Source organism: Microtus pennsylvanicus, chromosome 19 (assembly GCF_037038515.1).
Source record: "Microtus pennsylvanicus isolate mMicPen1 chromosome 19, mMicPen1.hap1, whole genome shotgun sequence".
NCBI classification, from domain to species: Eukaryota; Metazoa; Chordata; class Mammalia; order Rodentia; family Cricetidae; genus Microtus; species Microtus pennsylvanicus.
In genome coordinates, this window is record NC_134597.1 from 17,133,569 (window position 1) to 17,161,308 (window position 27,740).

The 27,740-nt window shown below is 40.2% G+C and overlaps 1 protein-coding gene across 4 annotated transcripts in view; it reads left to right on the top strand.

Annotated features, from left to right (window-relative positions):
- Ptprz1 (protein tyrosine phosphatase receptor type Z1) overlaps positions 1 to 27,740 on the top strand; it is a 171,788-nt gene that overhangs the window by 33,571 nt on the left and 110,477 nt on the right. For all 4 annotated transcript variants that reach the window (XM_075953832.1, XM_075953833.1, XM_075953834.1 and 1 more), the window contains exon 2: positions 17,388 to 17,453. In XM_075953832.1, the coding sequence (XP_075809947.1) occupies positions 17,388 to 17,453 (66 nt within the window). The remainder of the gene's footprint in view (positions 1 to 17,387; positions 17,454 to 27,740) is intronic.

Genomic DNA, 27,740 nt, shown 5'->3' on the forward strand with positions numbered 1-27,740 from the left:
CACTGAGTACATTTAAAATATCTCTTCATACCTAAATGCTGATAAACACCTCAAGCAGATATGTACAGTGGTTAACCCAGTGTCGGACACACTTTTTTTTCCTTGTCTTTTTTAATTGTCCTTCCCTTTGCCTAGATAAATGGCAAAGGATTGTAGAAAGGTATGATCGTAAGTGTCCAGACTTTCTAGGACATTTTTAGAGTGTCAAGGGTAAGTTTCAAAATCAAAGGAAAAAGTTACTAAGGAACAAATTCCACTAACTAGTTCTTTGTAAGTATATTCAGCTTTTCCCCTCTTGAAACTGTTTTTATCTCTCCCTGACGGCTGTAAATTTTAAGACACAGGATCACTCATATAAATCACAGAGAAAAGATTATTAGGAGTCTGTTTATATTCTGTGCTTATAAGAAATGCTTTTTGTTTAAATAAGGTATTTGGTACTTCAATAAGATTTTCTGTACTGTAGACACCTAAACAACTATAAGGCCAGTCATAACATTTATCTCAACAGCAAACCTGCACAGGAAGAACAGAAGGGAGAAGTAATTGAAGTTCTCTTCATGACCTCTTAATCAAAAAGTAAAGGTGTTTCTGAAAAGGAAGATGGGAATTATATTTGAAATGGAAACTTAAGGGGAGGGATTTTCTACTGGTCTGAACATTGATATTTTCTTTTATCCTAAGAGGTTAGTGTATAATTGAAGGTTTCAATAATTGAAGAGAAGGAAGTACTGGCTAAGTTCAAGAAAACTTGGTAAATCCCAAGGGAACTTTGAAGTAAGTTTCATGTTTTTATGGCTAACGGCAACCATTTTCTGTGAAAATGACAGTAAGACAAGGTTTACTTTTTGGAACCAATAAAGGATCTTCTTGTGCTGCTCTCTCTAGCAGAAGCTGATACTGGGGGCATAAACTAAGAGATGCTTATGAAGTTGGAAGTGCATTTTCATCCCTTGCCATTCATTCTGTATTCAGTAACCTCTCTTATTCATTTTTCTATTAGCCATTAAACACATTCTTTGCCTGTTAAGGTTGATAGATTTGCTGGCTTCCACTGGTAAAGTGATTCTCCAGACCAAAAAAAAAAAAAAAAGAGGTTAGATGTCACAGGAAGATGACAGGTGACTTTAGTAGAGTGTTTGGAAGTGCACATGTCTAGTGCATTTGGTAAAGGGCAGAAAATAGATAAGAATTTTTGGGGTAATTGGGCTTGATTGTGTTACAGGGTCCAAGGAGATGAGTGAAGAGAGAGACTGAGGCTCAAGTAATCCTACAAGAGGTGAGAGGATGGAAAGGGTGTGAATATTGTCTCCATGAAACATAGAGGGAAAATAGCCACTGAGTGAAGAGCGAAATTAGTTGAGAGATCTCAAAGAGGCGGGAGCTTGCAAATGCCTGGACAATGGCTGCATTCTTCTCTGTGATAACACCATCAACAGAACGACAGATTTAGTACCATCACTCTTCTCTCTAGGAACAGAGAGGATGGACTTGTATGTGGCAGAAAACATTTCTCGGAGATAATAAACCCTAAATCCATGTTTATTCATTGAACTGGTAATTTGTAAACACCTACCAAGCACAAAGCTAAATTACCTGATTAGGTACAGGGAACACATTTTGAATTCTCAAGGAGTTCAGAACTAAACACAAAGAATAAAAACATGTGTTAGACAAGTTATGATTCAGTTCATGAGTCAAAGACTTGTCATTAAAGGAAGATTAGGGCTGGGGGGTATGGGGTGAGGCTTAGAAGGGAGAAAGTCAAGATACCGAAACAGAGAGTGGTTGAGTCAGGGCCCTGAGGCAGAAGAGAGTTTGAGGGCAGCAAGGTGTTCTACCCAGAGTTCCTCAGTACCCTGTCGGGTTATCACTTTACCAGCGCTTGCCCAGCTATTATAGACTGCTGGAGGGTGCTAGATAATTAGAATTTTCTGACTAGGCTGGAATCTGAAATAGTTTAAGAACCCTGAAAACTGACCCGTGAATGTTTTCCTATGTGAGATCAATAAGGCACATGAGTAGATGTTTGGAAGGTGTATTTTTTAATTATTATTTCTCCGAATATCTTTATCTATTTAGCAAATATGAACTTGGTAAAATTATGCTATTTTTAATCTGCACTAATTTAATGAGTATTATGAGTGGTCACACAGATGGTCGGAATGACCAAAGACCTTGGGATGGCTTTCCCTGGATATTGCCATGGTTACCTCACCTCAGCAAGGAAGGTGGAAATGTTCCGTCCTTGTTTATTAGTGTCAGTATAATTGGGTTACATTGAGTGAAATTTCAAGAATTCAACTCAAAGATTCTAGGCTCGTTTACAATAATTAAAACATTCCAGAAATCATTTATAATGTTCAGACTTGCTGGGAAAAATTGGATTCAAGGCTTGGAATTATTCACCCACACTGTCAGGTTGATGTTTTAATTGCATCCTTACCCTCTTTCCTTCTGTACATGGTATCCCTTTAAGAGAAGCACAGAGCTAGAGTTTCCGCTTGGGCTGCTCCAACTCAAGAGTTCTTACACCTTTACCACTGCTTTAAATCACACCATGTGTTTCTGGTCGCTTGGTACTTTCTGGAGTTTTTCGTGGTCCTCTTTGGCCCGTGTGCATGGCAATTGTTTCTTCCTTTCTCTGACTTTCCCATGGTAATTTATAATTACAAAGGTGAATATTGTCTAAGGGCCCAAGAATGCTTTAAACGCAGAGAGCGCCACTGCTTTTTCTTCTCGTTCCCCAAATATAACCCCGTGGAGATGCAGGGAGTGAAAGGCATCCGAGTGTGTCCATGGCAATCGCTGGCTGTGTGCAGGAAGTTACTGTGGCATCAAACCCTGAAAAGGACTGATTGTTTTTGTGAAAAATCCTCAAGACATGCCTTGAATTCAAAGAGTCAAGTTCATTAAAATCATAAATCATCTGCTGACTCAGTCCCTCTCTTCCCCTCCCTCTCTCCTTCCGTCCCTCCTTCCCCTCCTTCCTCCTCTGAAATACCTTTAGCAGTCAGTGCTATTTTAAAGAACAAAACTTCTAAATTTTTATTAAAAGAAGAAATTGATAAAATAATTTGAGTCACTAGAACTAAACCCCTTTGTGCTCTTTTGCCCTAAAAGCTCCTATTGGACACTTGCTACTTCTCTCCATCCATGGAACCAAATAGTAACTTCATTTACTTCCTTGTGCACCAGGACCATGCTGGCTATACATATGAAAACACTCCCTAGGGTTTACTTATTATTTCACAAAGCACTGCCAATTGGACTTAGGTTTATAGGCAGTGTCTGTGAAAATCTGACGAAATGGCATTAATCCTTGTTGTATATCCATGAAAGAAGGGGATGTCTGTCTCCCAGAGGAGCAAAGCCCACCAGTGCCCCTGATTACACCACACTGCTTTCCTTCTGGATTACAGCCATTTTAAGAGACTAGAAAGCTGTTCATGTGATAACATCACCAGTGGTTTTCCCTGGCATGAACCGCCAGCCCTAGTCACTAGCCAACCCTGTCGCTTTATCACCAAGGAATGTCCAAAGTCACTATGTAGCCCAAAAGTGTCTCCTAATAAATGCCAAGTGACTTCTGTTCCTTGCTCATAGACCAGAGAGGCTTCTGGGAATTCAACCTTACTAGGAATCAAGTACTTAAGTATAAGACACAAGGCATTTCAGTCAGTTGAAGATGTATAGTATCGTTTAAAATGGAAAAAGCCAGCAGTGTCTGTGTGAATTGTTCCTGAGGATGTAAAGGTGACTTAAAATACACCATTGTCAAGCCTCTCAAGAAGGAGACTGCGGCAGGAACAACCATGTTTTAGGGCAAGTAGGCAACACAGCGAGATCCCATTGCATGCTGCTAGTTCATGATCTCCTTAAGTACCAAATATTTACTGTGAGACTTCATTTCCCAAGTTGAATCAGTATGTATTGTGCCTGGCGTGGCATATCATCAACCAAACGCTTTTTCCATCGAAACAATTTTGCCTTAGTAAGATTAATGTCAGAAGTATAAACTTCAGGAAAGTATGCTTTTTTTAGTCATTTAAAACTATATGAGGGCCAGAGAGAGGTCTTGGAGGATATAGGTGGTTGCCGCTAAGTCCAGCCCCTTGCATTTGATCTCCAGAATCCACCGGTAGAAGGAGAGAAGAGACTCCTTAAAGTTGCCTTCTGACTTCCACTCATGTATCCTGGCACAGGCAACCCCCCACTCACACACAAACACATGAGTGCTAAAGATTTTTTTAAAGCCCTGAACAGAATCATCATTCCGTTTCAATATCTTGTGTCTTCATGGTATCATATACAAGATTTAAGGCCTAAGTCCTTTCAGGAAAACACTTTCTTTTTCTTAACTCTGTCGTGAGCCGCACTTCTTCTTTATTGTCACCCTGCAGGAATATGTTAATTACCTTGAGGTGTCCCAGTGGCCTAATAACTTCAGGGCTAGGTGCCAGCAGAGTCCTGGTTGCAATCCAGGTCCCAAACACTCCGTTCGCTTGTTCTGTCTATTGACATGCTCACAAATGAAACGGTAAACCTGGAGAGAAAACGTGTTTGCGCCAACTAAGTGAGCTAGTCCAAGAAAAATAATACCTAGCCCCTAGCCAGCCATTTGTGATTGTGTGCAGATGTAACTAGCGAGATGTATCCTCCTAGGCTGTTCATTACACGCGGAACAGGAGCGCTTTATGCATATTGTTCCTATAAGCTCAATAATGCTGCGTTATCTAGGCCACCTAGTGAGCATTTCTGAGCATCTGCCGCTGTAGTGAGCATCCGCGTTTCAGCCAAAATTTATGAACAGCTGTTGCAATCGTGAGCCAATAAGAGCCAAGGCTGCTGTCAGTCAAGTACCGACCACAAGCTTTGAAGAAGAATGTCACAATCGGTGATCGAAATGAGTAATTTTTCCTAAGGCCGGCTTTGCTGGGCTCAGGGAATGAGGACTGTGAGGTCACCGAGATCCAGAAAGAAGGAGGAAGTAGTGTGCCCGGCTGGCATAGAGTAAAGTTGTGGGGTGAAGAAAATCTAAATACTACGCAGAGGAATAAGACACAAATAACACCAGCCCGGTGGCCCAGAAGGCCATCAGTAGGATTTGCTCAGTTTCTGGTGCCTCGTGCTTTTCGGTGGGCAGAAATAAGGGATAAGTAAGAACTGGCCGCGAAACACCTGACCGTACTAAAAAAACAATTTTCTTTTTTTTATCAGAAACACCAGTGACTAACGTAGATTGGCACTTGATAGCAATTGAAAGCAACTGACTAAGGATGTTATTAAAACATCTTTACATTTAAACTAACAGTGTTATTAATCACATAATTTTTAAAAGATTACCCTTGGGGAAAGTCTTTGTAAACTGTAAAACATGTGCAGTTTTAACAAACAGTGGTCCTGAGCTATCATTAACCTTTTCTAATACAAGGCAAAGGTCAGTGTGCTAAAAGTCTTGCTGTTAGAGTTGTGTTTATTTTGAAAGCTGGGTGTGGGATAATATACTCCTCATCCCAGCCCATGGAAGGCTGAGGCAGGAGAGTCTTTACTGGGGACTGCCTTGTGCTACAAGACACTGGCTCAAAAGAGAAAAGAAATAACTCACTTTGAGATGCAATGGAACACCTAGATAAGAGTGGTCCCTCTGAGTCTAACTGGAATTCAGTATTGACCTTCCCGGTGTCCGTACTGCTCTTCAGAGGAAGCTGTTTGACGTTCACATGTAAGTGTATCATCTCTATGTGCATCATACGTCTAGTGACAGTAATTCACAGCTCTCTGGGCTGAGAATCTGGTAACAGCAATAATCAAGTAAATGGTTCTGCGGCTGAGCCAGTGTGGACCATGTGTATTTTATTGGTGTCAACGCTTTTTGTTTTACCTTATTATTGAGAAAAATCCAAAAACATAAAACAAAATTTAGAAAATGATATATGTGATATGAACATTTTTTTTAAACAAAGAGCTCAAGATGACATGTTCTGTCCCTTAACTCCATGAGTAAAGAGTGCTGTGTGTTCCTCGTCTACATTTGTGGAAATAACAGCAAGGGACATGACTTTGTCAAGGTCATCTCTCAAAGTCCTACCTAAGAATGGAGTGATGAGGCACAACAAATATTCCCATATGTATATAATCAAAACTAGGCAAGTCTGCCATGTTGGCCTTGATCTTTTTTTTGAAATATATTGACTGGTGTAAGTAGGTTTAATGAGCAATAACTTGTAACCCATTCAGTTTGTAAAGAATACTGGCAAATAAAAAAGTCAAATCATTAAAAAAAAACATTGAAAAGGCAACAAGAAGTTAATTATTTTGAAATGCTCCCTATGAATAATTTATTTTTTTTCAAGACCAGTGAAAACAATCTAAATGGCGTTAATGACAAAAATGGATTTCCAGTCCATACCCTGGAAAGAAGTCAAGAAAACCTCTCTGTTTTGCCCAGATTTAACTGTGATGAATCTCTCAACATACTGGCAGCAGCTTTAAAGGACAATCCATACCTATTTCAAAATAGGTTAGCACATAAAGCTGCCAGATTCTCCTATTCATGGGGTTTTAACTTTTTCTGCTAAGAAATTTACAAGAACTAAGATATAGATGCGGATGTGGCAGTCTCAAGAGTTTCAAGGGTCCCGCACAGTGGACGACACCCTCAGTCTGACCAGAGTGTCATGGGGACAGTCTGCCAATTAGCTGTGGCTCTTGGTAGTCTAAGTGCCAAAGCTGCCTATTTAGACTCAGGTGTGTTTCCTTAGTTTAACTTTAACCTGTTCTTCATGTTACATCTGTGCCTACAGTTGCCTGGGAATAAAGATAAGCTTTTATTGTTAAACCCAAAACGAGAAGCTAAATTGATTTTCAATCCCCTTTAAACAGTCTTTAGAATATGTATTCATCTTTCATTTGTCTGATTGTAGATTCCAACAATGTTTCAAAGTGTAAATGCACTAAATTAAAAAGAAATTGATACTGTCTCATCAAATATATTCAAGTCATAAGAACATATAAAATGAAAATCCTAATTGCTGGTAGTGACTTCTGTCCTCTACAGTTGCCACAGTACGAGAATTTTGAAAATATAATCTTAATGGGTTCATATTCTTACCTAGTATGAACATTATACAATTTAGATGCCCCCATTTTGCACATTTGCATATTTTCCAGTGGCTATCTCTTAATTGCAGTGCCATCAATATCTTAGCATATAATGTGTGTTCTCTCTCCAGTTAGTTTTTTTTATAATCTATGATCATAGTGTCTAAAGAATAGACTACCAAAGGTTCATTATCATGCTCACTAAATGCACACTCTCTTAGTTGTATTTCTTTGTGTGTGCACATGTGCACTTGTAGACAGACACACAGGTGCATGTCTGTGCACATGCACGCAGAGTCCAGAGGACAGTGTTGGGCGCTGCCCCTTGGGTGCTCTCCAGCATCTTTGTAGGCTGGACCTCACACCAGTCCAGGACTCTACAGGTAGGCTAGGCCAGCAGGGCAGTGAGTCCTGGAGATCCACCTGTCTTCACCCTCTCAGGACCAGGATTGCAAGTGCACTGTCCCAACTGATGCTATTTAAAGACATGAGCTCTGGAGAGGAAACATGTCTCTACGTTCTTACCTGGCAAGCACTTTACCAACTGAGCTGATGTCCCAGCGTCAGTTCTTAGTAGCGCTACTGCAGCTACACTTTTTGTTTTTCTGTTCATATTTTACTCTTATTGGAGTGTAGAAATTTATGCTTTGAATACAAGAATTATAAAAATTAACATCTATATACATCAAGCTGCCTTCTAAATATGTGTATTTGTGATGCTGCTTATAGCATTTACAACATTAGTTAGAAGAGTTTCGTTTTTGCAGGAGGATGATGCTTTCTGTGGAGACTGAATAATGTGCTGAGAGTGATTGACTAATGAATGCTAAGTCCTAGGTAGACCACCTTTATCATCCTCGTTAAGGGACCATCGTTTTTGAAGGCATGGAAATAATGTAAGAGCCAGTGGGAGAAAAGGCAGGCGTGTGTGGAATGCTGTCCTCCAGGAATGACATGGTTGCTGCACTTAAGAACTCACCGTCACTCTGCTTACCTGTTCAAGACTGAGCCTGTCAAAGTGACACATATCTGTCCCCTTAGCAGATATGGTGGGAGCTTCATTCCCTATGGCTTATGCCCGTTTTAGCAATGAGCTTTAGATTCAGCTTATATTACTGGGTATACATTGCCTTCTGTGGAGGGTGCCTCGAATCTAGTCAAAGAGCAGTCGGCTACTTCAATGACAGTCATGCCACTATTGCACTACTGGGCCACCTTGACTGGCAGGTCAGAGTCCACAGCTTAGGAAGATCCCGGATGACCTTTCTTTTTCATGAGCCTCCACAGAACCTTTTAGCACCATGAAAACGAATCATGTCCCAGCTTGATTTTTCTAGGCATTTTTGTTTTCCTTCATGAGCCTCCACAGAACCTTCTAGCACCATGAAAACGAATCATGTCCCAGCTTGATTTTTCTAGGCATTTTTTTTTTTGGTATTTTGTGCTTTTTATAAGTGCCATTATATTCTGTAGCTGCTCATATGAGTGTGCATGTTCTTTGGGAAAATCTAAGCAATCCATCATAGAAGGCACAACAGATGTTCTTCCACTGTGGATTTCAGTGCAAACAGGAGAGCAACAGAGTGCCTGGCAGCAGTCTCATTTGTATTAGTAAATAGTGTTGCACTATCACAGCAGAGGAGATTTAATAGTACACAACAGTACAGTGATAGATGATACAGATAGCACATTCAATAATTTATAGTCAGTTTCCTAACCACTTTCAGGAATGTTTCCTTACCTTTATGTCTCTTCCTACTTTTCATCCTTTCAGCTCACCCTGCTTGTACATTTCCACATGTGGTTATTTTTATCTCTAGTCTTCTTCTTATTACTGTGTCATCAAAAACTAGATTTTTCTTTTATGGCAGAACAAATTCACTGTTAATTATGGGTATAACATAGACAGCTATGATTGTGTGATAACAATGAGTTGTCCATCTCATCATATTTTTTTTTGTGAAAAGTGGTATTAAGCTACAAACTTTATTTTATATATTGACTTATTATAGGCTGGCAGAATGGAACTTGTCACTCATTTAAGTCCATCAGACATGATTTTCAAACTTAAATAAACTTTTAAAGTATTTTACTATTATTATTTATTATTGATCGTTTTAAATTATGTGTATATGTGTAGGTTTGTTCATGTAAGTGTGGTGTCACAGAGGTCAGATGATGGAGTCAGATCCCCTGGAGCTGCAGGTAGATCTGACCATCTCTCCACCCCCAGACTTTAAATATCAATATCCAAAGGTACAGAGAATGCTTTAAATATATTCCTATAATGCTGTAGAAGCATATTTATTACCTTGAGATTAGATCAGTGATTTGTTAGTTTGTGAAAAATACGCTTTATCAACTGAGTAAAAGATTTCATTAAGTTTATGTAAAATTCAAATTAAATATATATATGACTACAGAACACTTTTTAAACATATGCATACCCCCCATTCCGAGACTCAAAGATCAATATGGAAGATGTAGAACACTTGTAAAAGCCAGAGGTAGTGGTTGCTTGCAACCAAACAGTGTTCTTTGGACATGGCAGGGCCATTGCACACATCAGCTCCCAGCGCTGGGACTGCATGCACAAGATAAGCCAGGTAAAATCTTGGCACGCATGGGGGTGGGTGGTCATGAGGTTCCAGCACCAACTGAGGAGTGATTGGGAACTGATGCTGATGGGGGAATAAGAGTCAGGTCTCTTCATGGTTGCAGCCCTTGAGCAGCCCATGATCCAGAAGATGAGTCTATACCCATGCATGCACGTACAGGCAAAAATAGGTAGATTCAATGGGCTTAACGCAAAGAGCACATGAATTTGGGAGGGAAAGTGTGTATTGGGGGATGGAGAAGAATTAGAAGGGAGGAAATAGGGGATGGACTTGAACATTATATGCATATATGAAATTTTCAAGCAATAAATAAATAAAATGAATGCATAAGATCATAAACTATAATTGTCTATAAAAAGATTGTGTGATTTTAAAAACTATTTTGTACATATGTATTTTTATAACTCATCTAAAACAAACATGCATGAGTACCTATGTGATAAAGATTATTATGAGCATGTCTTTAAATTTTAAAAATCTTCAGCTTTAGAAATATAGATGTGTCACTGAAGGTTAAGAGTGTGTGTTTAAGTATAGGAAAATACTGTAGTGTAATGTACTCTCCAAGAAGTGTCTGTGACCATTCTGAGCTGTCATTGGATACTCTGAATAGAGTGGGTAAACTCCCTGGCTGGGGAAGCACTGTTGGTCCTCGGTGTCTACTGAACAATGACATTTCATGGCTCACCTCTGCCTCTTCCTCAGCACTAGGAGACACACAGACTTCATTGGATGTGTCACTACTGAAATTAACATTTGAAAAAATGACTTTCTTTGTTCCTTTATTATGACTAATCTTTCCATATCTTTCGTTAATTTTATTATTTAAGGTTTTTTCCGAGTTCTTCGAGCATCTACCTTTTTTTTATCTCTTTAAGTTTACTGTCTAGAAACAGGTTACTTGAGCTTAAAACTTATTTTTAATCTAGCCTTCCTCATCATTAATAATACAAACCAATGTGCCCTCCTGTTTGGCACTGTATTCCTTCTTAACTTTTGAGACTTTCAATACTAATGTTGCTGTGAAGCCCCTGCAGAAGGGAGGAAACCCAGTGGCATGCTCCCTCTAACACTGGAAGCCAGCTGAAAGGGAACAGCTGGAGTCAGGCGTAGTAATGTACACACTTCAGATTTATTTACTTATTATGTATACAACATTCCTTCCATATATGCCACAAGGCCAGAAGAGGGCACCAGATCTCATTATAGATGGCTGTGAGCCACCATGTGGTTGCTGAGAATTGAACTCAGGACCTCTGGAGGAGCAGTCAGTGCTCTTAACCTCTGAGCCATCTCTTGAGCCCGAATGTACACACTTTACAAAGAGACATGGTTCTAGAGACTTGGGTTACATTAACAGTAAGAAAATGTTTGGGCGATTACTATATCCTAAGGAAGCTATATTATCTGGCTGACTATAATCAGTCAGGTCATAGCCACAAATGTCGTTTGTGTCTATACTTCATAAAAGAGAAAAGGACAGGCGACATAGTCATTAGAAATGAATGACAAGAGAATGAGCAGAGAAAATCCACCATTGATCGGTTGCCCTTAAGCAGAGAATTGTGTTGGTGTGACTTGCATTGAAATGATGCTGAAGACTCTTTACACACAGGCAAATTTAATTTTACATGCAAAGTGTGCATTTGTTGGCTGCTGACATTTGATCACTCAGATAATGAATTGAAGTTTCTTGTTAGAAAGAGAAAGACAATCCCAACAGGGAAATCTGGGTACATATTTTGGCCTGAAGATGAACCGATCTCTGTGGCCTGGGTGTTGGTGGGCAGTGCTTCAGTTGGTGGCACTATTTTGGGAGGTTTTGGAAATATTAGGAGGTGAAATCTGACTGGAAAAAGTAGGTCACCATCCATGGTCCTTCAGTGAATAGTCTTCCTGGCTTTGCCCGTCTCTCTGTTTCCTGTCTGTGATGAGGGGAGCTCACTTCCCTCCACAGTCTCCCTCAGTTACTGTGTTCTTCCCAAGTCATGGGGCCAAGAAACGGTAGACTGAATGCTTTGATGCCAGGAGGTAAAAATGAATCTTCCCCCTCTTATGGCATCTCTGCCAGGTATTTGGACACAGCTACATAAATGTTGTGCCTACCACACAGAGGGGCTTTACTCTTGTGTGGTATTATCGTAGATATTCCTTCATAACAAGTGGAATCTCTGCTGAAACGCTCATTTCAGATTTTACGTTATTGTATTTTCATAACAGGTTATCATGACATCTGTCACTGTCAGTCTTTTTAAAAATTATTGCTGCATAGTATCTGCATGCCAAAACATTTAGTGGATAATTGCTCTGACCATACTACACTGTCTCCAGGCTTCTGGCCCCTTGTTCATGCTGTTACAAGTCACCTAACTTTCTTTATGGACACATTCCCAAACCTGTTCACGTCAGATAAAATATTTATCTTGTTGCTCCATAATCTTTTTTGATATACTCCAAAGAGAACTGAGACAGGTATCAGAGCCAACATGCTTCCATCAGCTCAGGAAACTACATCCTTTCCATCGAAACCAGAAGTCCTAGGAAGGAAAGGAAGTAAGCTGAAAATTAAAGGTGGGGAGATTGATTCAACCTTTTTTCATAACGAATGTCCCCAAGAGTAAGTCTCTAATGATCTGCAGGCTGATGTGAGAGGTTGGCTGACCCTACAAGTTTTGGAAAGCTCCATCTTTTGCTGCTCCTGACTATCAGCCCCTTTCTTCTCTTGGAACACGCACTTCCTCTCTTCATGACTTTCCTTGTGAGCCTTTCCCAAGAGCTTCCAAAATTCATCCTATTCTTGTCTCTTTCCCCATCCTTCTGGGTTCTCATCACCAACCGACTTCTTTCCTCCCTCTGCTGAAGAGTGTGGAGATGTCTTTAAAGATTTCCAGGTGTAGAAGTATTATCTACTTTGGCAAATTCATCTTCAGAAATTCTGTGGTTGTGTTTTCCCTGGTTTCTTTTTCTGAGAATAACTGTTTCTCCCCTCCCTCCTTTATATTCTGGACATTGTACGACATTAAATATGGACATATCTTTTTATGCAAAATCAAAACACTGTTCCTACAGTCTGTAGCAGGAGGCAGATGTTGATCAGGATGTAACAGAGAGGTTAGTTAGGGTAAACTCGCAATCAGAAGTGATTTTATGATTAAAATATTTATGATATTTTAGTTGGAAATAAACATCTCATTTTTATTTGGAAAGAGGGGATTTAAAACGTGAGAAAAATAGTAATGGTGGTTATCAAAGAAAGTAAAACTTTCCTTTACATGAGTATAAAGAGAAATAAATATATAATTGTGTATATGCTTATATGTATATTCCTACTTATTTTTATATAGATTGTTTGAAATATTTTTTTTTTACTTTTTTTTTTTTTGGCCTGGGAGAGTACATGCTTTTCCTGGTTCAGAAGTCAGAGGAAAGCATGTAGGGATTTCTTTCCTTCCACTGTTTGAGTTTCCAGGACTGAATTCAGATTAGCATTCTCAGCAGCAAGTGCCTTTATCCCTTGAGCCCCTTATATTGATTCTTAAGGCAAGAGCAAGATGAAATGGGCTGAAAAATGAATGTTTAAAGTTTTCTGAAAGAAGAAAAAAAACCAAAAATGAAATAAAAATGGGGCTGGGGATTTAGCTCAGTGGTAGAGAGCTTGCCTAGAAGCTCAAGGCCCTGGGTCTGGTTCTCATCTGGGGGGCGGAAGGGGGGGGCAGATAACAAAAGTTATCTGAAAGAACAAAAGCTGAATCTCTCTCAAGTTTTAAGCAGTTTCAAACATCACTTCACACTAGAAAATATTTTTTTGTAACAAATTTCAGAGTAGCCTTTTAAAAGACTCACTTGGATGATATTCATTCCCGTATAGTCTCGTGTACAATTCCTTAGAATTTCTCTCCTGCTGTATCATTACAAAACAGACCTGAACAGACTTAGTTGGGGTTGAACCATTTTCCCAACTGAAGTTCCCCTCTTCTGATGACTCATCCTTGTGTAAAGTTGAGCTAAAACTAGTCTGGACATAGACTTAGGTGTTTTCAATGCAAAGAAATAAAAATCTAAAAGCGACAGAAACTGAGATCTACAAAAAAGTAGAACACCACTCTACAGTTTATACTTTGAGTGAATGGCGAATGTTTAAGCTCTTTGAGAAATCACACTTTCTGTGGGATTTCCTGGCCTTCGGGGCATACAATGCTAGGGAAAAAGTGAGCCCAATCCTTTTCTCCTTGCTCACTGGAGCTATCATGTCTCATCTGTCCGACCTCTGAGTGTAGTTCTCGAAGTGGGGTACTCTCTCACGCCCAAGGTCTGTGCGATTAGCATATGAATGTGTAACGGGATTGTTTGAAGTCACAATTAAGGGAACAATACATAAAGGAGCTGAAGAGACCTACCAACACCTGGGAATCTAGCATTGAAAAGGCTTCCCTAATGTATGTAATTAGAAACCAAGGACAAAACGCTCATTGTGTGGTAATAAAGCCCTAGAAGGAAAGCCAAAACGTGGCTCATATTTTGCTGTCATTCTTTGTGGTGAATGTTTAAGCAAGGGTTTATCGTTACACTTACTTCAAAGGAACCCTGGTTAAGTACAGTTTTTGCATGGTATCATCTTGGAAAATCATCCAAAGGCTTCTATATGATAAAAATACCTAACAGCTAAAAGTGAAATATTTCAGATGCATAAACAATTAGAGAATGATTCCTGCAAGGTGGGTGCAGAGTTTGAGGAGAAACATCCTGCTGATTGCCTGGACAAACCACACACATCCAGTTAATCCTCTGTAACGGATTTCTTTTCAGTTGTGCCCACAGACTGCTACATGGTTTTGCTTTGTTTTACTTCTCTTTAAGGTATACAAGGATCCTGCTCAGGAAACAGCACCTTACCAAAGTCATGAGGAGCTTTTTTAATCCTGGGATCAGTGATTGGGGGAGCAGGGAGTGGGGGTATTAGTGCTTCCGTTTTTATCGATGACTGCATGTACAAATTAGTCCTCTGGTATTATCGCCTCATAGTGAAAAACAGAACATTTCCCCGTAAATTGTTAAAGTTCAAGTTGTATATCTTTCTTTATTCTCAGCATTTAAATTCATCTACATAACTATCATTTTAAGAGAACTGGATTTGAACAGTTAACAGTGAGCCTAATCTCACCGTCAAGCAGAGAAACAAATGCAGGTGTAACTGTTCACAGCACTGTTATTCCATAATATACCCCAAGGGGAAACTAGTGGAGAGCCCATTGGATGATGAACGGGTAAATTAAATAGGGCATGTCTGCTCTCAAAACAGTTTTCAGGAGACAAATTAGGCTATTGCCGTAGAAGAGAAAAGCCAGAGCCAATCTGACCTCAGCTCCTGTGAAGTACGGTTTTCTAAGGGCTGCCATGAGCGGGTGGGAAGGACCTGAATGACATCTGGGGAACGCAGTAGTAACGTGTGCTTGTTAATAGATGTTATCCAAAAGAAAAATAAACTCAGGTTCTCGCCATGTGCAGCAAGTTCTCACTGAGACTGTGAGACAAGGATACTGTTTCCCTTGATGCCTGTACTCCTCCGGCCTCGTACCCAGTACTCGAGAAGCAAATTGCCGGATTGGCTGCTAAAGATTTCTCCATCTTAATGGAAGAGAAAGATTTTAGAGTTCCAGAATTTCTGCAGTAAAATGGAAGTCTAAGAAAAGGGAAATGAGCACCAGGAAATAAGTGATCAGCATTTAATCAACCCCAGGGGAAGTTGATCCTGACTTGGTAACCATAGAGTGCAATACTCTTTGTGAGTAAAAAGAAAATGGATGAAGTTTTGGTGAGTGCGGACCATGAAGGAGCCTTGAAAACATTACATAAAACGAATGAGGTCCATCACAAAATTATTTATTGTACAATTGTGCTTATACAAAACATGAGCCATATTCAAATGTATGAAGAGTAGGTAATAAGAATAAGAAATAGTTTTCCCCATTAATAAGAAAAAGATCAACATATAACATGTACGTTTGTGTGAATATTCACAGGACAGTGGTGAGAACTTCATATTTGAATGAACATTGTTCCTCAAGGTCATTAGTAAACTGTCTACAGTCTTTTCTGAATAAAGAGTTCTGTCAGCTGCACTGTTTGGGTCCCAGACACAGCTTGCAAAGGTTTCCTGAACTCACCCTGAAGCTGAAATAGAGCAGGGACCTTCCGGTAGTTAGGGAGTAAGGGTCTGTGGCACGGTATTGGCACCGTGAATCCTGATCCCTGAGTGTTACAATGGATCTAGGCACATTTTGAATTACACAGAATGAAGTTGGGGACTTCCAGACACCTTCTTCCTGTATGAATTGTCCCACATTCTCCCTAGAGCCTCTCTCCTTGGGCCACAAGGTATCTGCCACTTTCATAATGGTGGAAGCTTTCCAAGGTCTGACCTGCACCAGGAACTTTCATTCCTCCAGGGATGAATTCACTTACAATGAAGGGAGATGATGTGGTATGTCCTTCAGTATATGTGTTGTTTTTATTGGCTAATGAATAAGGCTGCTTTGGCCAGTGACTTAGCAGAATATAGCCAGCCTGGAAGAGATAAAGGGAGAGAGTAGGTGGAGTCAGGGAGACTCCATGTAGCTGCTGAAACAGAAGGACGCACCAGAACCTTACTAGTAGGATACAATCTTGAGGTGATACAGATGAAAAGAAATGGGTTAGTTTAAGATATAAGACTTAGTCATAAATATGCCTAAGCTATTGGCCAAACATTATTGTAATTAATGTAGTTTCTGTGTGATTATTCGAGTCTGGGTGCCAAGAAATGAACCAGCAGTCTCCTCCTACAATAATATTTTCCCCAGTCACAGTCATACATTAAAGATTTCAGTTTTGGGGCTGGAGAGATGGCTCAGAGGTTAAGAGCACTGACTGCTCTTCTGGAGGTCCTAAGTTCAATTCCCAGCAACCACATATGGTGGCTCTCAACCATCTGTAATGAGGTCTGGTGCCCTCTTCTGGCCTGCAGGCATACGTGGAGGCTAAACATTGTGTATATAATAAATAAATAAATCTTTTTTTTTTTTAAAAAGACATTTAAAAAAAAAAGATTTCAGTTTTGCTTTGTCTGCCCTTCTTCCGCAGAGGCAGCTTCTGCCTCTGTCTCTCTTCTCTCCTCTCCTTTTTCTCCTTTCTCTCCTTTCTTCCCCCTCTGTAACCCACGAAATAAACTCTATACAACCCCCCCCCAAAAAAAGATTTCAATTTCAAGATATCTAATTTCATTGTGTTTTAAAAGAAACACAAGTTTTGAACATAAGATAGCCACTGGGCTCTTTTAAGTGTTTATAAATATGTGTTGGATCTATAAAACCACAAATATGTTTTCAAGCAACAGGATTTCATATATTGAACAGAGACAAGCTGTCCTTTCTGACCATGCCCTTCTTTGTGATGATGCCTCTAAGTTGCTGAGAACTTTGCTCCATCTCTGCTTGAGCTCAGCATTTACTAACTACTCCAGAACAGGGGCGTTGATGTTGATCATGGCAGAGGTGTAATTGAGTGGAGATGTTGGGAGGGTGACATAGAAACAAATATTGAACTAACCACTCATGGTGTGAAGAATTTGGGCAACATAATTCTTAATGCTTTTCTGAAAGTTAATCACGTAATTTTCCTTGGTTCTAGATTGGGCTTATGGATACTACAGACAACAGAGAAAACTTGTTGAAGAGATTGGCTGGTCCTATACAGGTAAGCATATTACTGACACTGTGAGAATTAACAGAAGCCTCTCCCCCCCTTTTCTTGCTTTGTAACTGTTACTGTACGTAAAAAGGAATTCTTATAAAACCTAGTGCATTATTTTAGTTTCCCTGATTTTTAGTGGGCTTTTCATAAGTTTGGTAGTATAGCATATTGGATAGAGCTGGGCTTAGATCTCAGGACTGTACTTTTATTCCTTGGGACGATGCATAACCTCCCTGAGGGCAAACTGGGCATAAAGTGAGCTAATGAAATGAGAAGCACTTGCTTAGACCTTTCTTTAAATGGAAACTTCCAGTAAGTCCTAGTGGCCAGTGTTATAATTGTGTTAGTGATTATTTTACAACTCATTTGGCAAACTTTGATAATGCACGTTTTTTTTTTTTTGGAAGTGTCTTCCTTCTGAATGACTGTGACTGAGTTCACTGGAATCAAACTCTAAAATTATTCTGTCTGATTACCATACTTGGCTTGAATCATCACAAATGTTTGAAGTAGGTTAGAAGGAATCCTAAGCGGAAGTCATGATCAAAGCCCTGGAGGGAAGAGAAGCTGTAGTGTTGACTGGAAGAACATGAGCGGGAGATGGATGCACAGTTGGTAACCACTTGGGATATTGTTAGAAGTGCTGCAGTTAGACACTGATTACACATGAGTGGGTTGGGGAGATGAACTCACAGTAGAAGGGACTGACTATGAGCCTGACCAGTCTGGGCTTGATTTTACAGAAAAGCCCAGCAAAGTCTATTTTTATATAGAAGGACATGCTTTTCTCTTTTTGTTAATTTATGGGTCCTTTTGCTCCAATGAATCTTTAAGCGAAGAAGCCAGGTGATTACCAGGACTCTTAGCCTGCAGTGCCTTTATACACCCTCCCTTACCCAAAATGTAGAACTAGAAAATGGAGGCTCTCAAGTTTGGGGAGAGTTATCATTCTCATCGCTCCAAGAAACGGCAGCAGATACGTATGGACAGATGGGAAGACTGTTTAGGTGTTGCCCAGCTTTTCCAGGTCCCAGAAAAGCTGGGTATACCTGGTGAGCTAAGAAGAAAGCCGTTCTACCATGAGTTTCAGTAGATAAACTGGGAGCAATGCAGTGCCACTGTGCAATATACGATTATCTTGGGAGCTAGCCATAGAACTACTCCCTTGAATGTCCTAATTGAGCAAGGCATGGCTCATTGGTCAAATGACCAGGCTTGGAGCGAATCAGTTTGTGCATACATAATGAGCACCTCTATCCTCTATAATCGGGTTTTATGACCCTGCCCATAACCAAAAGCCTGTTGGTTTTACCTCCCATCAGAAGCAGTCTCATGATCCAAAGTGCAAACGTATTAAATTGTGGCATTGCTGTGGAAGGGTAACACGTTTCCAAAGGGATATTCGACAGTCGGGTGACGGTGGAAGATGAATTGTGTTGTTTATATTAATGCCTTCTATTGGGTTGGGAAATTATTTCTGGAATGGTTTAAAAGTCTAAGGAAATTTTATAGTTGTTTACAGTTCCTGCACAGTCTGACTTTATTCTTTTGTAGCTGCAATATGAAATAAAATAGCTAAGAATTTTATCCAAATGAATGGATCTCTCCCAAGAAAATCCTTATTTACCATAGCATTTACCTCATTTTAAAATTCGAACATTTAAGGCTGACCAGTGCTTCCAATGCTTTGCTTACTATTCTTCCTCAAAAACAAAAATTATAGCTACATATAAAATTTAAAATTAAGTTCATGGTGTGATTCTTAAATGTACCTAATTTTGTAGAGAGCAGAAACGATTCCATTTACACGCTTAGTCTATATTTTGTGTTGTGGTGTTTGAATTTGTTGAAGTAGCTGAACTCTTTAGAAGATTTCTGACAGTGTTTGCCCATAGGCTATTCTGCTAATAAAAACTGCAAGCTTGACGTTTTTCCGTAAGGGTGCTGTCAAGCCACCAGAAGTCATTTTCGACATGGGACACACCAACATGATTCCAGTGGAATCACTTAAGCTGAGATTATTTATATGCTTGAAGTAGATGAAGGAACAGTACAAATCCCTCCTAGCTACCAGATGGGTGGAGAAGCAGAGAGCAGGCAAGAATTACTCTCTTAATTGTGCTTTTTACGTAGATTAAAAACAACTTTTCTATTCAGGACTGCTGTCATTGTGCTAAGAAATGACAGGGCTGCTCCATAAAGATAACAGTCCCAATGTGAAAGTTTTTTTAGGAAGATAGGCGAGGTGTGGTGGGAGGGCTGACTGAAAACCTGGGGATGTCAGTGCTAAAACCCGACTCCACAGTTTTACTCTTTGTAAGCTCTTAGAAGACGAGGTTCACTCTGTAGTAGTATAGCATTAGATTTTCTATGACAGTGTCCAATTCAACATAATTGCGTGAGGACAAATATTTTTGTCTTTCATTTTCACTATTATGAATGTGTAGCTCAAGATGATCCTAAGAGATGCTGGAATCTTCTTTTTACTTGACTTGTTAGGTCTTACCTAACAAGCTTGAGCAATGATAAGGTTATTGGAAATACATGAACTTTGACTGTTCCATTCTTAGAAGTTGTCACTACTGAAATATCTTTACCTCCTAGACTTACAAAGATTATATTATTTTCCCTTTAGCATTCTTTAAAGAAACTTGGAATTGACTTTTTCATAGTGATATGTTCTCAAGTTTTCTTGCCTCCAAGCACCTTTTTAAAGATAAGATTTAGTTAAAGGGTTACAATGGGCACAAGGCAGAAAATGCAGCCCTTATGACCAGTGTTGGGTTTGCCTGGGTACCGAATGAAGGGAGATTTTAAATACTAAATGAATCTATTTCCTGGAGGAGAATATCTTTTTTTTACTTGATAAATTTATAGAGTAGAGAAGTTACTGAGAAAAAACATAGAGCCACGTGGGCCGTGTGGTGTTTGACAAGGCATACACTTTAGTATTTCAGACCATACCTAACACAAAGACTATGTGAACCTATGCAGAGTAATGGCTGGAGTCTGGCTTGTCTGGGTTGTTTCCTGCTTCTGGGATGTCTTTTCAATCCGTTATTTATTCTTCTTTGATCCCTTATATTTGAATGCCTTATATTAAAGAGATTGTTCATTCTCATTTCAAGTGTAGGAGTGGAAAAAAAATCAAGTAACAGAATTGCCCCATTTCTGTCTAAAATTGCACATTCATGTGGGCAGAGAGGAGAGGCCTGGGAAAACACAGCCCAGACCCTTGGTATCATCATCCTGGAGAATGACTCAGTGGAAACAGATGAGAGCATAGCAACAGGATTGTCACTTCCTACTGTGCACGGCTCACTGAGCCCTCTTTATATTGACAAAGAAAGATTTTGAAAAAAAAATCATTGTTGTAAGTTATTTTTCAGTGCATCTATCTTGTTTAGTTGAAAAGGAGAAGGTCACTAGGTAAGATCCACAGCTCTGTCTTTACTCACTGTGATAGGGGTCCGTGCTTGACTGAGTCTCAGTGGATCGAGCACAAAGTGCACACAGGGCACTGTGCATCCAATTCCCTGCCTGTGGTGACCTGTAGGCAGAAGAGGCTGCTAATTGCTCTTCATTTCAGGTTTTTCATCTGTAAAAAGTTCTTAATAACACCCTATCTAATTGAGTATGGATTAGATAAATGCTTCCCATTGTTGCCAAAAAAAGCTCTTTGAGCAAGGACTATATGCTGCAAATCCAAGTGATTATTGTTTGGCAGTGTCTTAGCTTGAGCCCGAACAGATTGAACAAGCCTGGGCGCGTCTGATAATCCCACAGGAGGATTTAGAAAGAGTAGATCAGCTAAAATGCATCTTATAGACATATATTTCCTATGCGCTGTGTATTATTTGAAGCTTACTTAAGATTTATATTCTCGGTAGATATTTTGCCTGTGGTAAATGCAATGATTCATCATGCTTTGTTGTGGAGGCTGAATAAGCTTTGGTGTATGGTATCAAATTCAGAGTTTTCCTGTATTGTATTCTCAAAAATCACAGAAATAGTGTAGGTTACATGTTCTCATTGCCACAAAATGATAAAGATGTGAGGTAATGCAAAAGTTAATAAGTTCAATTTCACTATTGTACACACACACACACATACACACACACACAGCATATGCATAGATAACATGAAAGTCCCTGAGGCTAGGTAGGAATAATAGCATATGGGAAGGGTAAGAAGAAGACAATAGGAAGGCATGATGGAATATGTTCAAGGTAAATTATATACATCTATAACAGTGCTTTTATATAACCCAGTGTAATCACATGTGTGTGTGTGTGTGTGTATGTGTTGTATGTGTGTCTGTATGATGGTTTATTCCTTTGTCTCTAAATACCATGTTATAACTACAGTAGACTGTAGACTATTTTGTTGGGGTCAGAGATCCCCTAGACTAAAGCAGAAGTAGGATTTGTTCTGGCTGGAATACAAGGGGTCTGTTGTGTTCTTTGAACACTAGCATCCAAATTGTAATTCATTGTTTAGGAAGCATCCTAATTATCATTGAACAGTCTGATGTACCTATTGCCACAGGTCATGATCCGTGGCTTCCATAGAAAGAGGAGGAAACTTGAACCCTAGTCAAAGGTAGGAGTTACAGCTGTGTAGCATCAGATGAACTGTGGCAGTGGACCTGATGGAAGCCAGGATTCAGAGAAAGACAGTAAGTCTAGAAAGTCACCCTAGGGAGACTGCTGTGGAGAAAAAAAGCTGGCAGTAGAGACTGAGGGCAGAGTTATCCATAAGAGCGGGGCTGAGGTCATTATGGTGATCCTAGATGTCTTTACGATGCCCCCTTTCTCAGAGACTCCCTCCCCATAAAATGCCTGCACATTCTGCCCTGCAAACGACATAACCCAAGCTACTCCAACATGGGGCTCTTTCTGAAAGAGGCAGAAAGGAACACAGGAAAGCTAAAACGCTCAGGGTTCCAAGCTAGACACCAGGGTCGGTCAGAAGAGCATAGAAGGTATTGTGACAGCCAGTAGAACATTCCCAGGTGACAACTGATGGTCTCCAGTCAGGAGCAGAAACAACTTAAAATTGGATTCTTGTACTCACAGGCTGCACTTTTTGCCTAGGGTGTCTTAGGGTTTCTGTTGCTAAGATGAAACACCATGACCCACAATCAAGTTGGGAGGAATGGGTTTTTTTGACTTACCCTTTAGCATTGCTGTTCATCACTGAAGGAAATCAGGAAGGACTGATGCAGAGGCCATGGAGGGGAGCTGCTTACAGACTTGCTTACCATGACTTGCTCAGCCCACTCCTTTGTAGGACCCAGGACCAGCAGGCCAGGGATAGCAGCATCCACGATGGACTAGGCCCTTCCCCATTAATCACTAATTGAGAAAATGCCTTACAGTGGGGTCTCATCGAGGCATTTCCTCAACTGAGGCTCCTTCCTCTGATGACGCCCAGCTTGTATCAAGTTGACACACACAACCAACCCAGTACACTAGGGGATGCTCTAGCTCTATAGCTTTCTAATTTAGTAGAGTAAGTTCTGTTGATAAACTGAACAACTGGTCACACCCAGGCATTAGAGACCTAGTGGGGGGAAAACTACTATGTATGCCTTTCTAGTCATTTACCCTCAGTGCTGGGTTTATGAAGTATAAGCATCCAGATTATTTTCCCTGGTGTGCACTGTGTCAGTTTGGCATATGTTTATGCATGAAGAAACATGTTCATTTAAGATAAGAAATTATACATATGTGTGTATGTGTATGTATGTATGCACAATAGTTGGAATTATTTTAACCTCCAGAAGTAATTGCTATTAATGCCTTTGTTGGAGAAAATATAGCTAAAAATAAAAATTTATCTTAACTCAGAAATTCTTTCCATGAGGATATAGAGAAGATAGGGGACCAGTTATGGGATGATGATGAAGAATATGTGCTAGGCATCAAAGGACATCTCTCCATGAGACTGCAAAGGACTCTGCAGTTCATAATCAATCAAACATAACTTACTAGATCCATATTTTTAAGATAAACTATAATTAGCCTTCATATAGAAAGACTTGACAGTAATTTTGGTCATATGGTATTCATCCAGTAATTAGTTGGCAATTGGAATGACTACCTGTGTTGACAGATTCACTTTTTCCAGAGGAAATCCATTACAGATTGGCACAAGGGGCTTGCAGAAATTGGGTCCTTGTCTTTCTATGAACATTGGGAGTTGTGTTAGACCTGGTACTCTAACGAGGTTTCTGCATATCAGAAAGATGGCTCCAAAGTCCTAAAGGAAGACACACTGGGTCTTAGGCTGACGAAAGGCTAGCCTATCTAATATTTATAAGGTCTTGCATTCGTTACAAAGAACATCCTTATAAAGTACTTACACTGATCCATTTAGGGAGCATTCTCTTTTTTTTTTTCTTCTTTCTCTTCCCTATTTTCATCAGGAGTAATTAGGCCTCATCTTATTGTTTGTGTGTATTAAATTGTCCTCCTGACAGTCTGAGAGCATCTCCCTCTATGTACTGCTGCTCTCTGTAGCTGCTTTGATTTCGCTAACAGTTTGTGGATGTTGTTCCAGGCAAATGTATTATAATTAAGTCTGTGGAACAACAGAAAGCATACATGTCTATGGGACCGTTTTCTTTATTGTATATCTCTGTCTAAAACAGAAACTCACCTATCATAGGTACCAAAAACATATTTGGTAATTAGTAGTCTCTTTCTTCTGTGTCACTGGGGACACGGAATTATTTCATCTTGGAAGAATTATGACTACCAATGTCCTGATTTTAGAGGATTATTCCAGATCCTCCTAAAAACAAAAGATATATGCGATAGATAGATAGATGATAGATAGATAGATGACAGATAGATAGATGATAGATAGATAGATAGATAGATAGATAGATAGATAGATAGATAGATAGAGTGGAGTGACTGTTGGACTATATACAATTTGCAGAGAAACTGAAAAGAAAAAAAGTTTGCGTTTTGTAGACCTTTGCAACCTGGAAACAGAAAGAGTGACACACACCCCTGAATTAGTACCAAAGGGAAATCTAAGTATGGTGTGTGCCATACTAGACAGCTTACATCTTGCAGATCAATGGCTTATGTAGCCTTTACATGCATGGTTCCCATCTTTACATATTCTATGAGTGTCTCGAGAATGTATGATCTGCATGCAGTACCCCCTTCTAATAAATTTTGCACGGTTTTTCATTTTCAAAGCCCCTGAGTGTTCTTTTTTAATCAACTACATTTTGTGCATATAACTTCCTAAGCTCTCTGTTGCTGAGATGTTTACCTTAACCACCCAATATTAGAATGTAAAGGAGTCAGCGTCTTATCAGTTCTCCAGGCTCGCCCCCTCCTCTAATGGCATCCCCACCTCATTGGCAGGAGAAATGTAAAGTGGTGGGATCCTGAGTTTCATCAGTATGTGCCAGGAGCGAGAAGATGCAGGACATCAGGGAGGCAGCTGTGGACGGGAGCTGTAAGCAGTGTGCAAACAGGGTAACAGTGAGATTTTTTACAAGTGTGGTCTATGCTGCAGTGGTAGACTGTCGCAGCTCTGAGTCCCCAGGATCCAAAATAGCCTGAGGATTTTAGGTGAGATGGCTGGAGAAAGGGAGCTTAAATTGAGCCGGAGGATAGACTGCCGTCATCTTAGTACTGCAAAGGATGCTCTAGGTAAAGGGAGTAGCTGTCCTGACCTACAGGGAAGAGAGGAATCTCCAGACTCCAGCCTACGGTGGCCTCCCTGCCTTTTGACCCAACTAGGAACATGAGAGGCAATCTTCATGAGATATGAATTTTTCCTATAATTCTTATTCTATTTAGAATTCTAGGTAATCTTATATTTTTATTGTCAATGACCTAAACTTGTAGTCACTGACACTGGTGTCTAACAAATGTATGGATTGATTTTATAGCAGTGTTTCTGCTGGTAAACTAATGGAAGAAGAAATGAAGAGAGCCTTTAAAGGACAGAGGAAATCTTCCATACTCCCCAAAGTGGGAGGGTTTCCAAGTAGACAGCTCTAATGGGCATCTCCCATATGTCTGCAGGGAGTTCACTGTGAGATGCTCATGACTGGCTTGGGTGTGTTCTAACAGCAGGATTAGTGGATGTCCTTCTACTGGTTCGCCTGATAGGCAGAGTAAATGCTGTGTTGTTGATCTACGTGTTCAACTTCAAATCTGGCTTCCACCTTTATCTCTTTTAAATTCGGGCTCCACAGTCATCATAAATGCCTACTTCAAAGGGACTGACGGGGTTATGTTAGTCTGTACTCACCAAGCACTTACAAATAGTGCCTGGCATGCATGAAGTGCCCAATCAAGTTAGCAAAGTCACATACATCTCTAATACTCAATGATTTGTCTTGGGCCAGGATGTTTTTAAAGTATACATATTTTAAAAATATTCTCTGAGTTTTCAGGTCCCTTGATGGCTCAGTGTGTAAACTGCTTGTTGTGCAAGAATGAGGACCTGGGTTTGTAATGATAAATAAAAAATAAGGGCAAAGTGGGTACCTTTCGGCAGGCCCTGCTCAGGTATTCCACTGGATAGGAGAGTGTGCTCATATAACACACACTCGGTAAGGGAGTGTGTTCATGTAACACACACACACACACACACACACTCACACACACACTGGATAGGGGAGTGTGCTCATGTAACACACACACACTGGGTAGGGGATTGTTCTCACATAACACACACACACACACACTCCCTCTCTTTTTCCCCATTACTCAAATGGGTTCCTCACTAGAGTGTGTCACAGAGTGGTTGTAATAATCCAGTTCAAGCCCAGCTATATTTTTCCAGTCCTCACAATTGCTTTTCCCTATGCCTGCTGTGGTCTCAGCACCTTTGAAAGCAAGATTCCAACTCTAGCTGTTCCTGGATGTCTTGCCTTGTCTCCGGCCCTTCAAGTGCCGCTTTCCTGCCTCTCATCCCCTGTCCTGAGAAGACCCTATCTCTTCTCTAAAGTACCATAACGATGTCCTCTTTGTTGTAACAGTGACATGGCTAGCGGTACAATTCATGCCTGTGCCCTCTTCAGAAAGTCAGACATACAGTGCTCAGCCTAGATGAATACATACGTGAGCAAAGCCACCAAACCCCAAGTCCTGGGTTTCCAAAAGAACAAAGATGAAGTGATAGCCAGGAGTAACAAAGTAACCAGAGACTCTGACTGGAATGCTGGTCCTGACACCTGGGGGTGGTTGTTGAGCATCCTTGAGCATCCTGTAGCCACTGGGGCTCCTCCTGCTTTGGTGACTGGGCAGTAAATGGAAGCCATGAAGCTCTGAATTCCTGTGTAAATATTGATTATGCTGGCTTCCTCGTCACCATATGCAATAGCATTTTGTCTTCCCGGTGCATTGTTTTAAGGAAGGTGTTAAAAGTAGTCGCTTCTGGAAAGTGGAATTGTAGCTGCTTCTCAATTTCATCCTTTTGTTCCTCTTTCTTCTTGTTTTTTTAACAGACATGCATTCATTTTATAACTGAATTGGGAGAAAGGGAATTAAATGTCTATCTTGTAGAGTATAAGTGTAATTAATTTCACTCTTAGGATGGCTTAAGAAGATGGAAGAAAAGCCTTCCACGTCTACGTGGCTCTCCACTCTGATTCTAATTCTTTTGTGTCTCAGTGGCCTGTGCCACGGTGAGCTACTCTACTGATCAGTCAAGGCAGAATGACCATGAATCATGTATGTCTTTACAAAGTAGGGGAAACTTCCCAAGAGAATATTCTTTTAGAGAAGCGGCCATGCTATGTATTAGCATTTTGCTAAGACTCCGTCTAGTCAGGATTCTACCTCGGGCGCTTCCAGTATCTCATGACTTGATTTTTTTCTCTGGTGAGAGGCAGCAACCTCGCTCTGAATTCGTTTCACAATCTGGAATCATTATCCCTGCTCAGCGAGAACCAGTCTCTCATAGTGATTGTCTGAATGGCTGCCAGCTCAGCCACGTTCTGTACATCATCCACCACGGGGGAGAGTCTTTTAAGAAGTGAGAACAATGATGCAGGAAACCCACAATCAGGATATGCTCTCAAATAGGTTTCAGAGCCATCCCTACCCACCGGCAGCTTAAGGTTCTCTGCAAACTAATGACAGTATTACTGAGCTATAGATCGGAGTATCCATCCCACTCCGGCACTGGTTTTGGTTTTAAATTCTGTCGAGTTTATTGCCGATGCAAATATTGCCAGATTGCCTAAATCTTCCGTAGCAGGTACAAAACTAAAATAGGGGAAAGCTTGATTGGTTTGTTAAGTTTTGT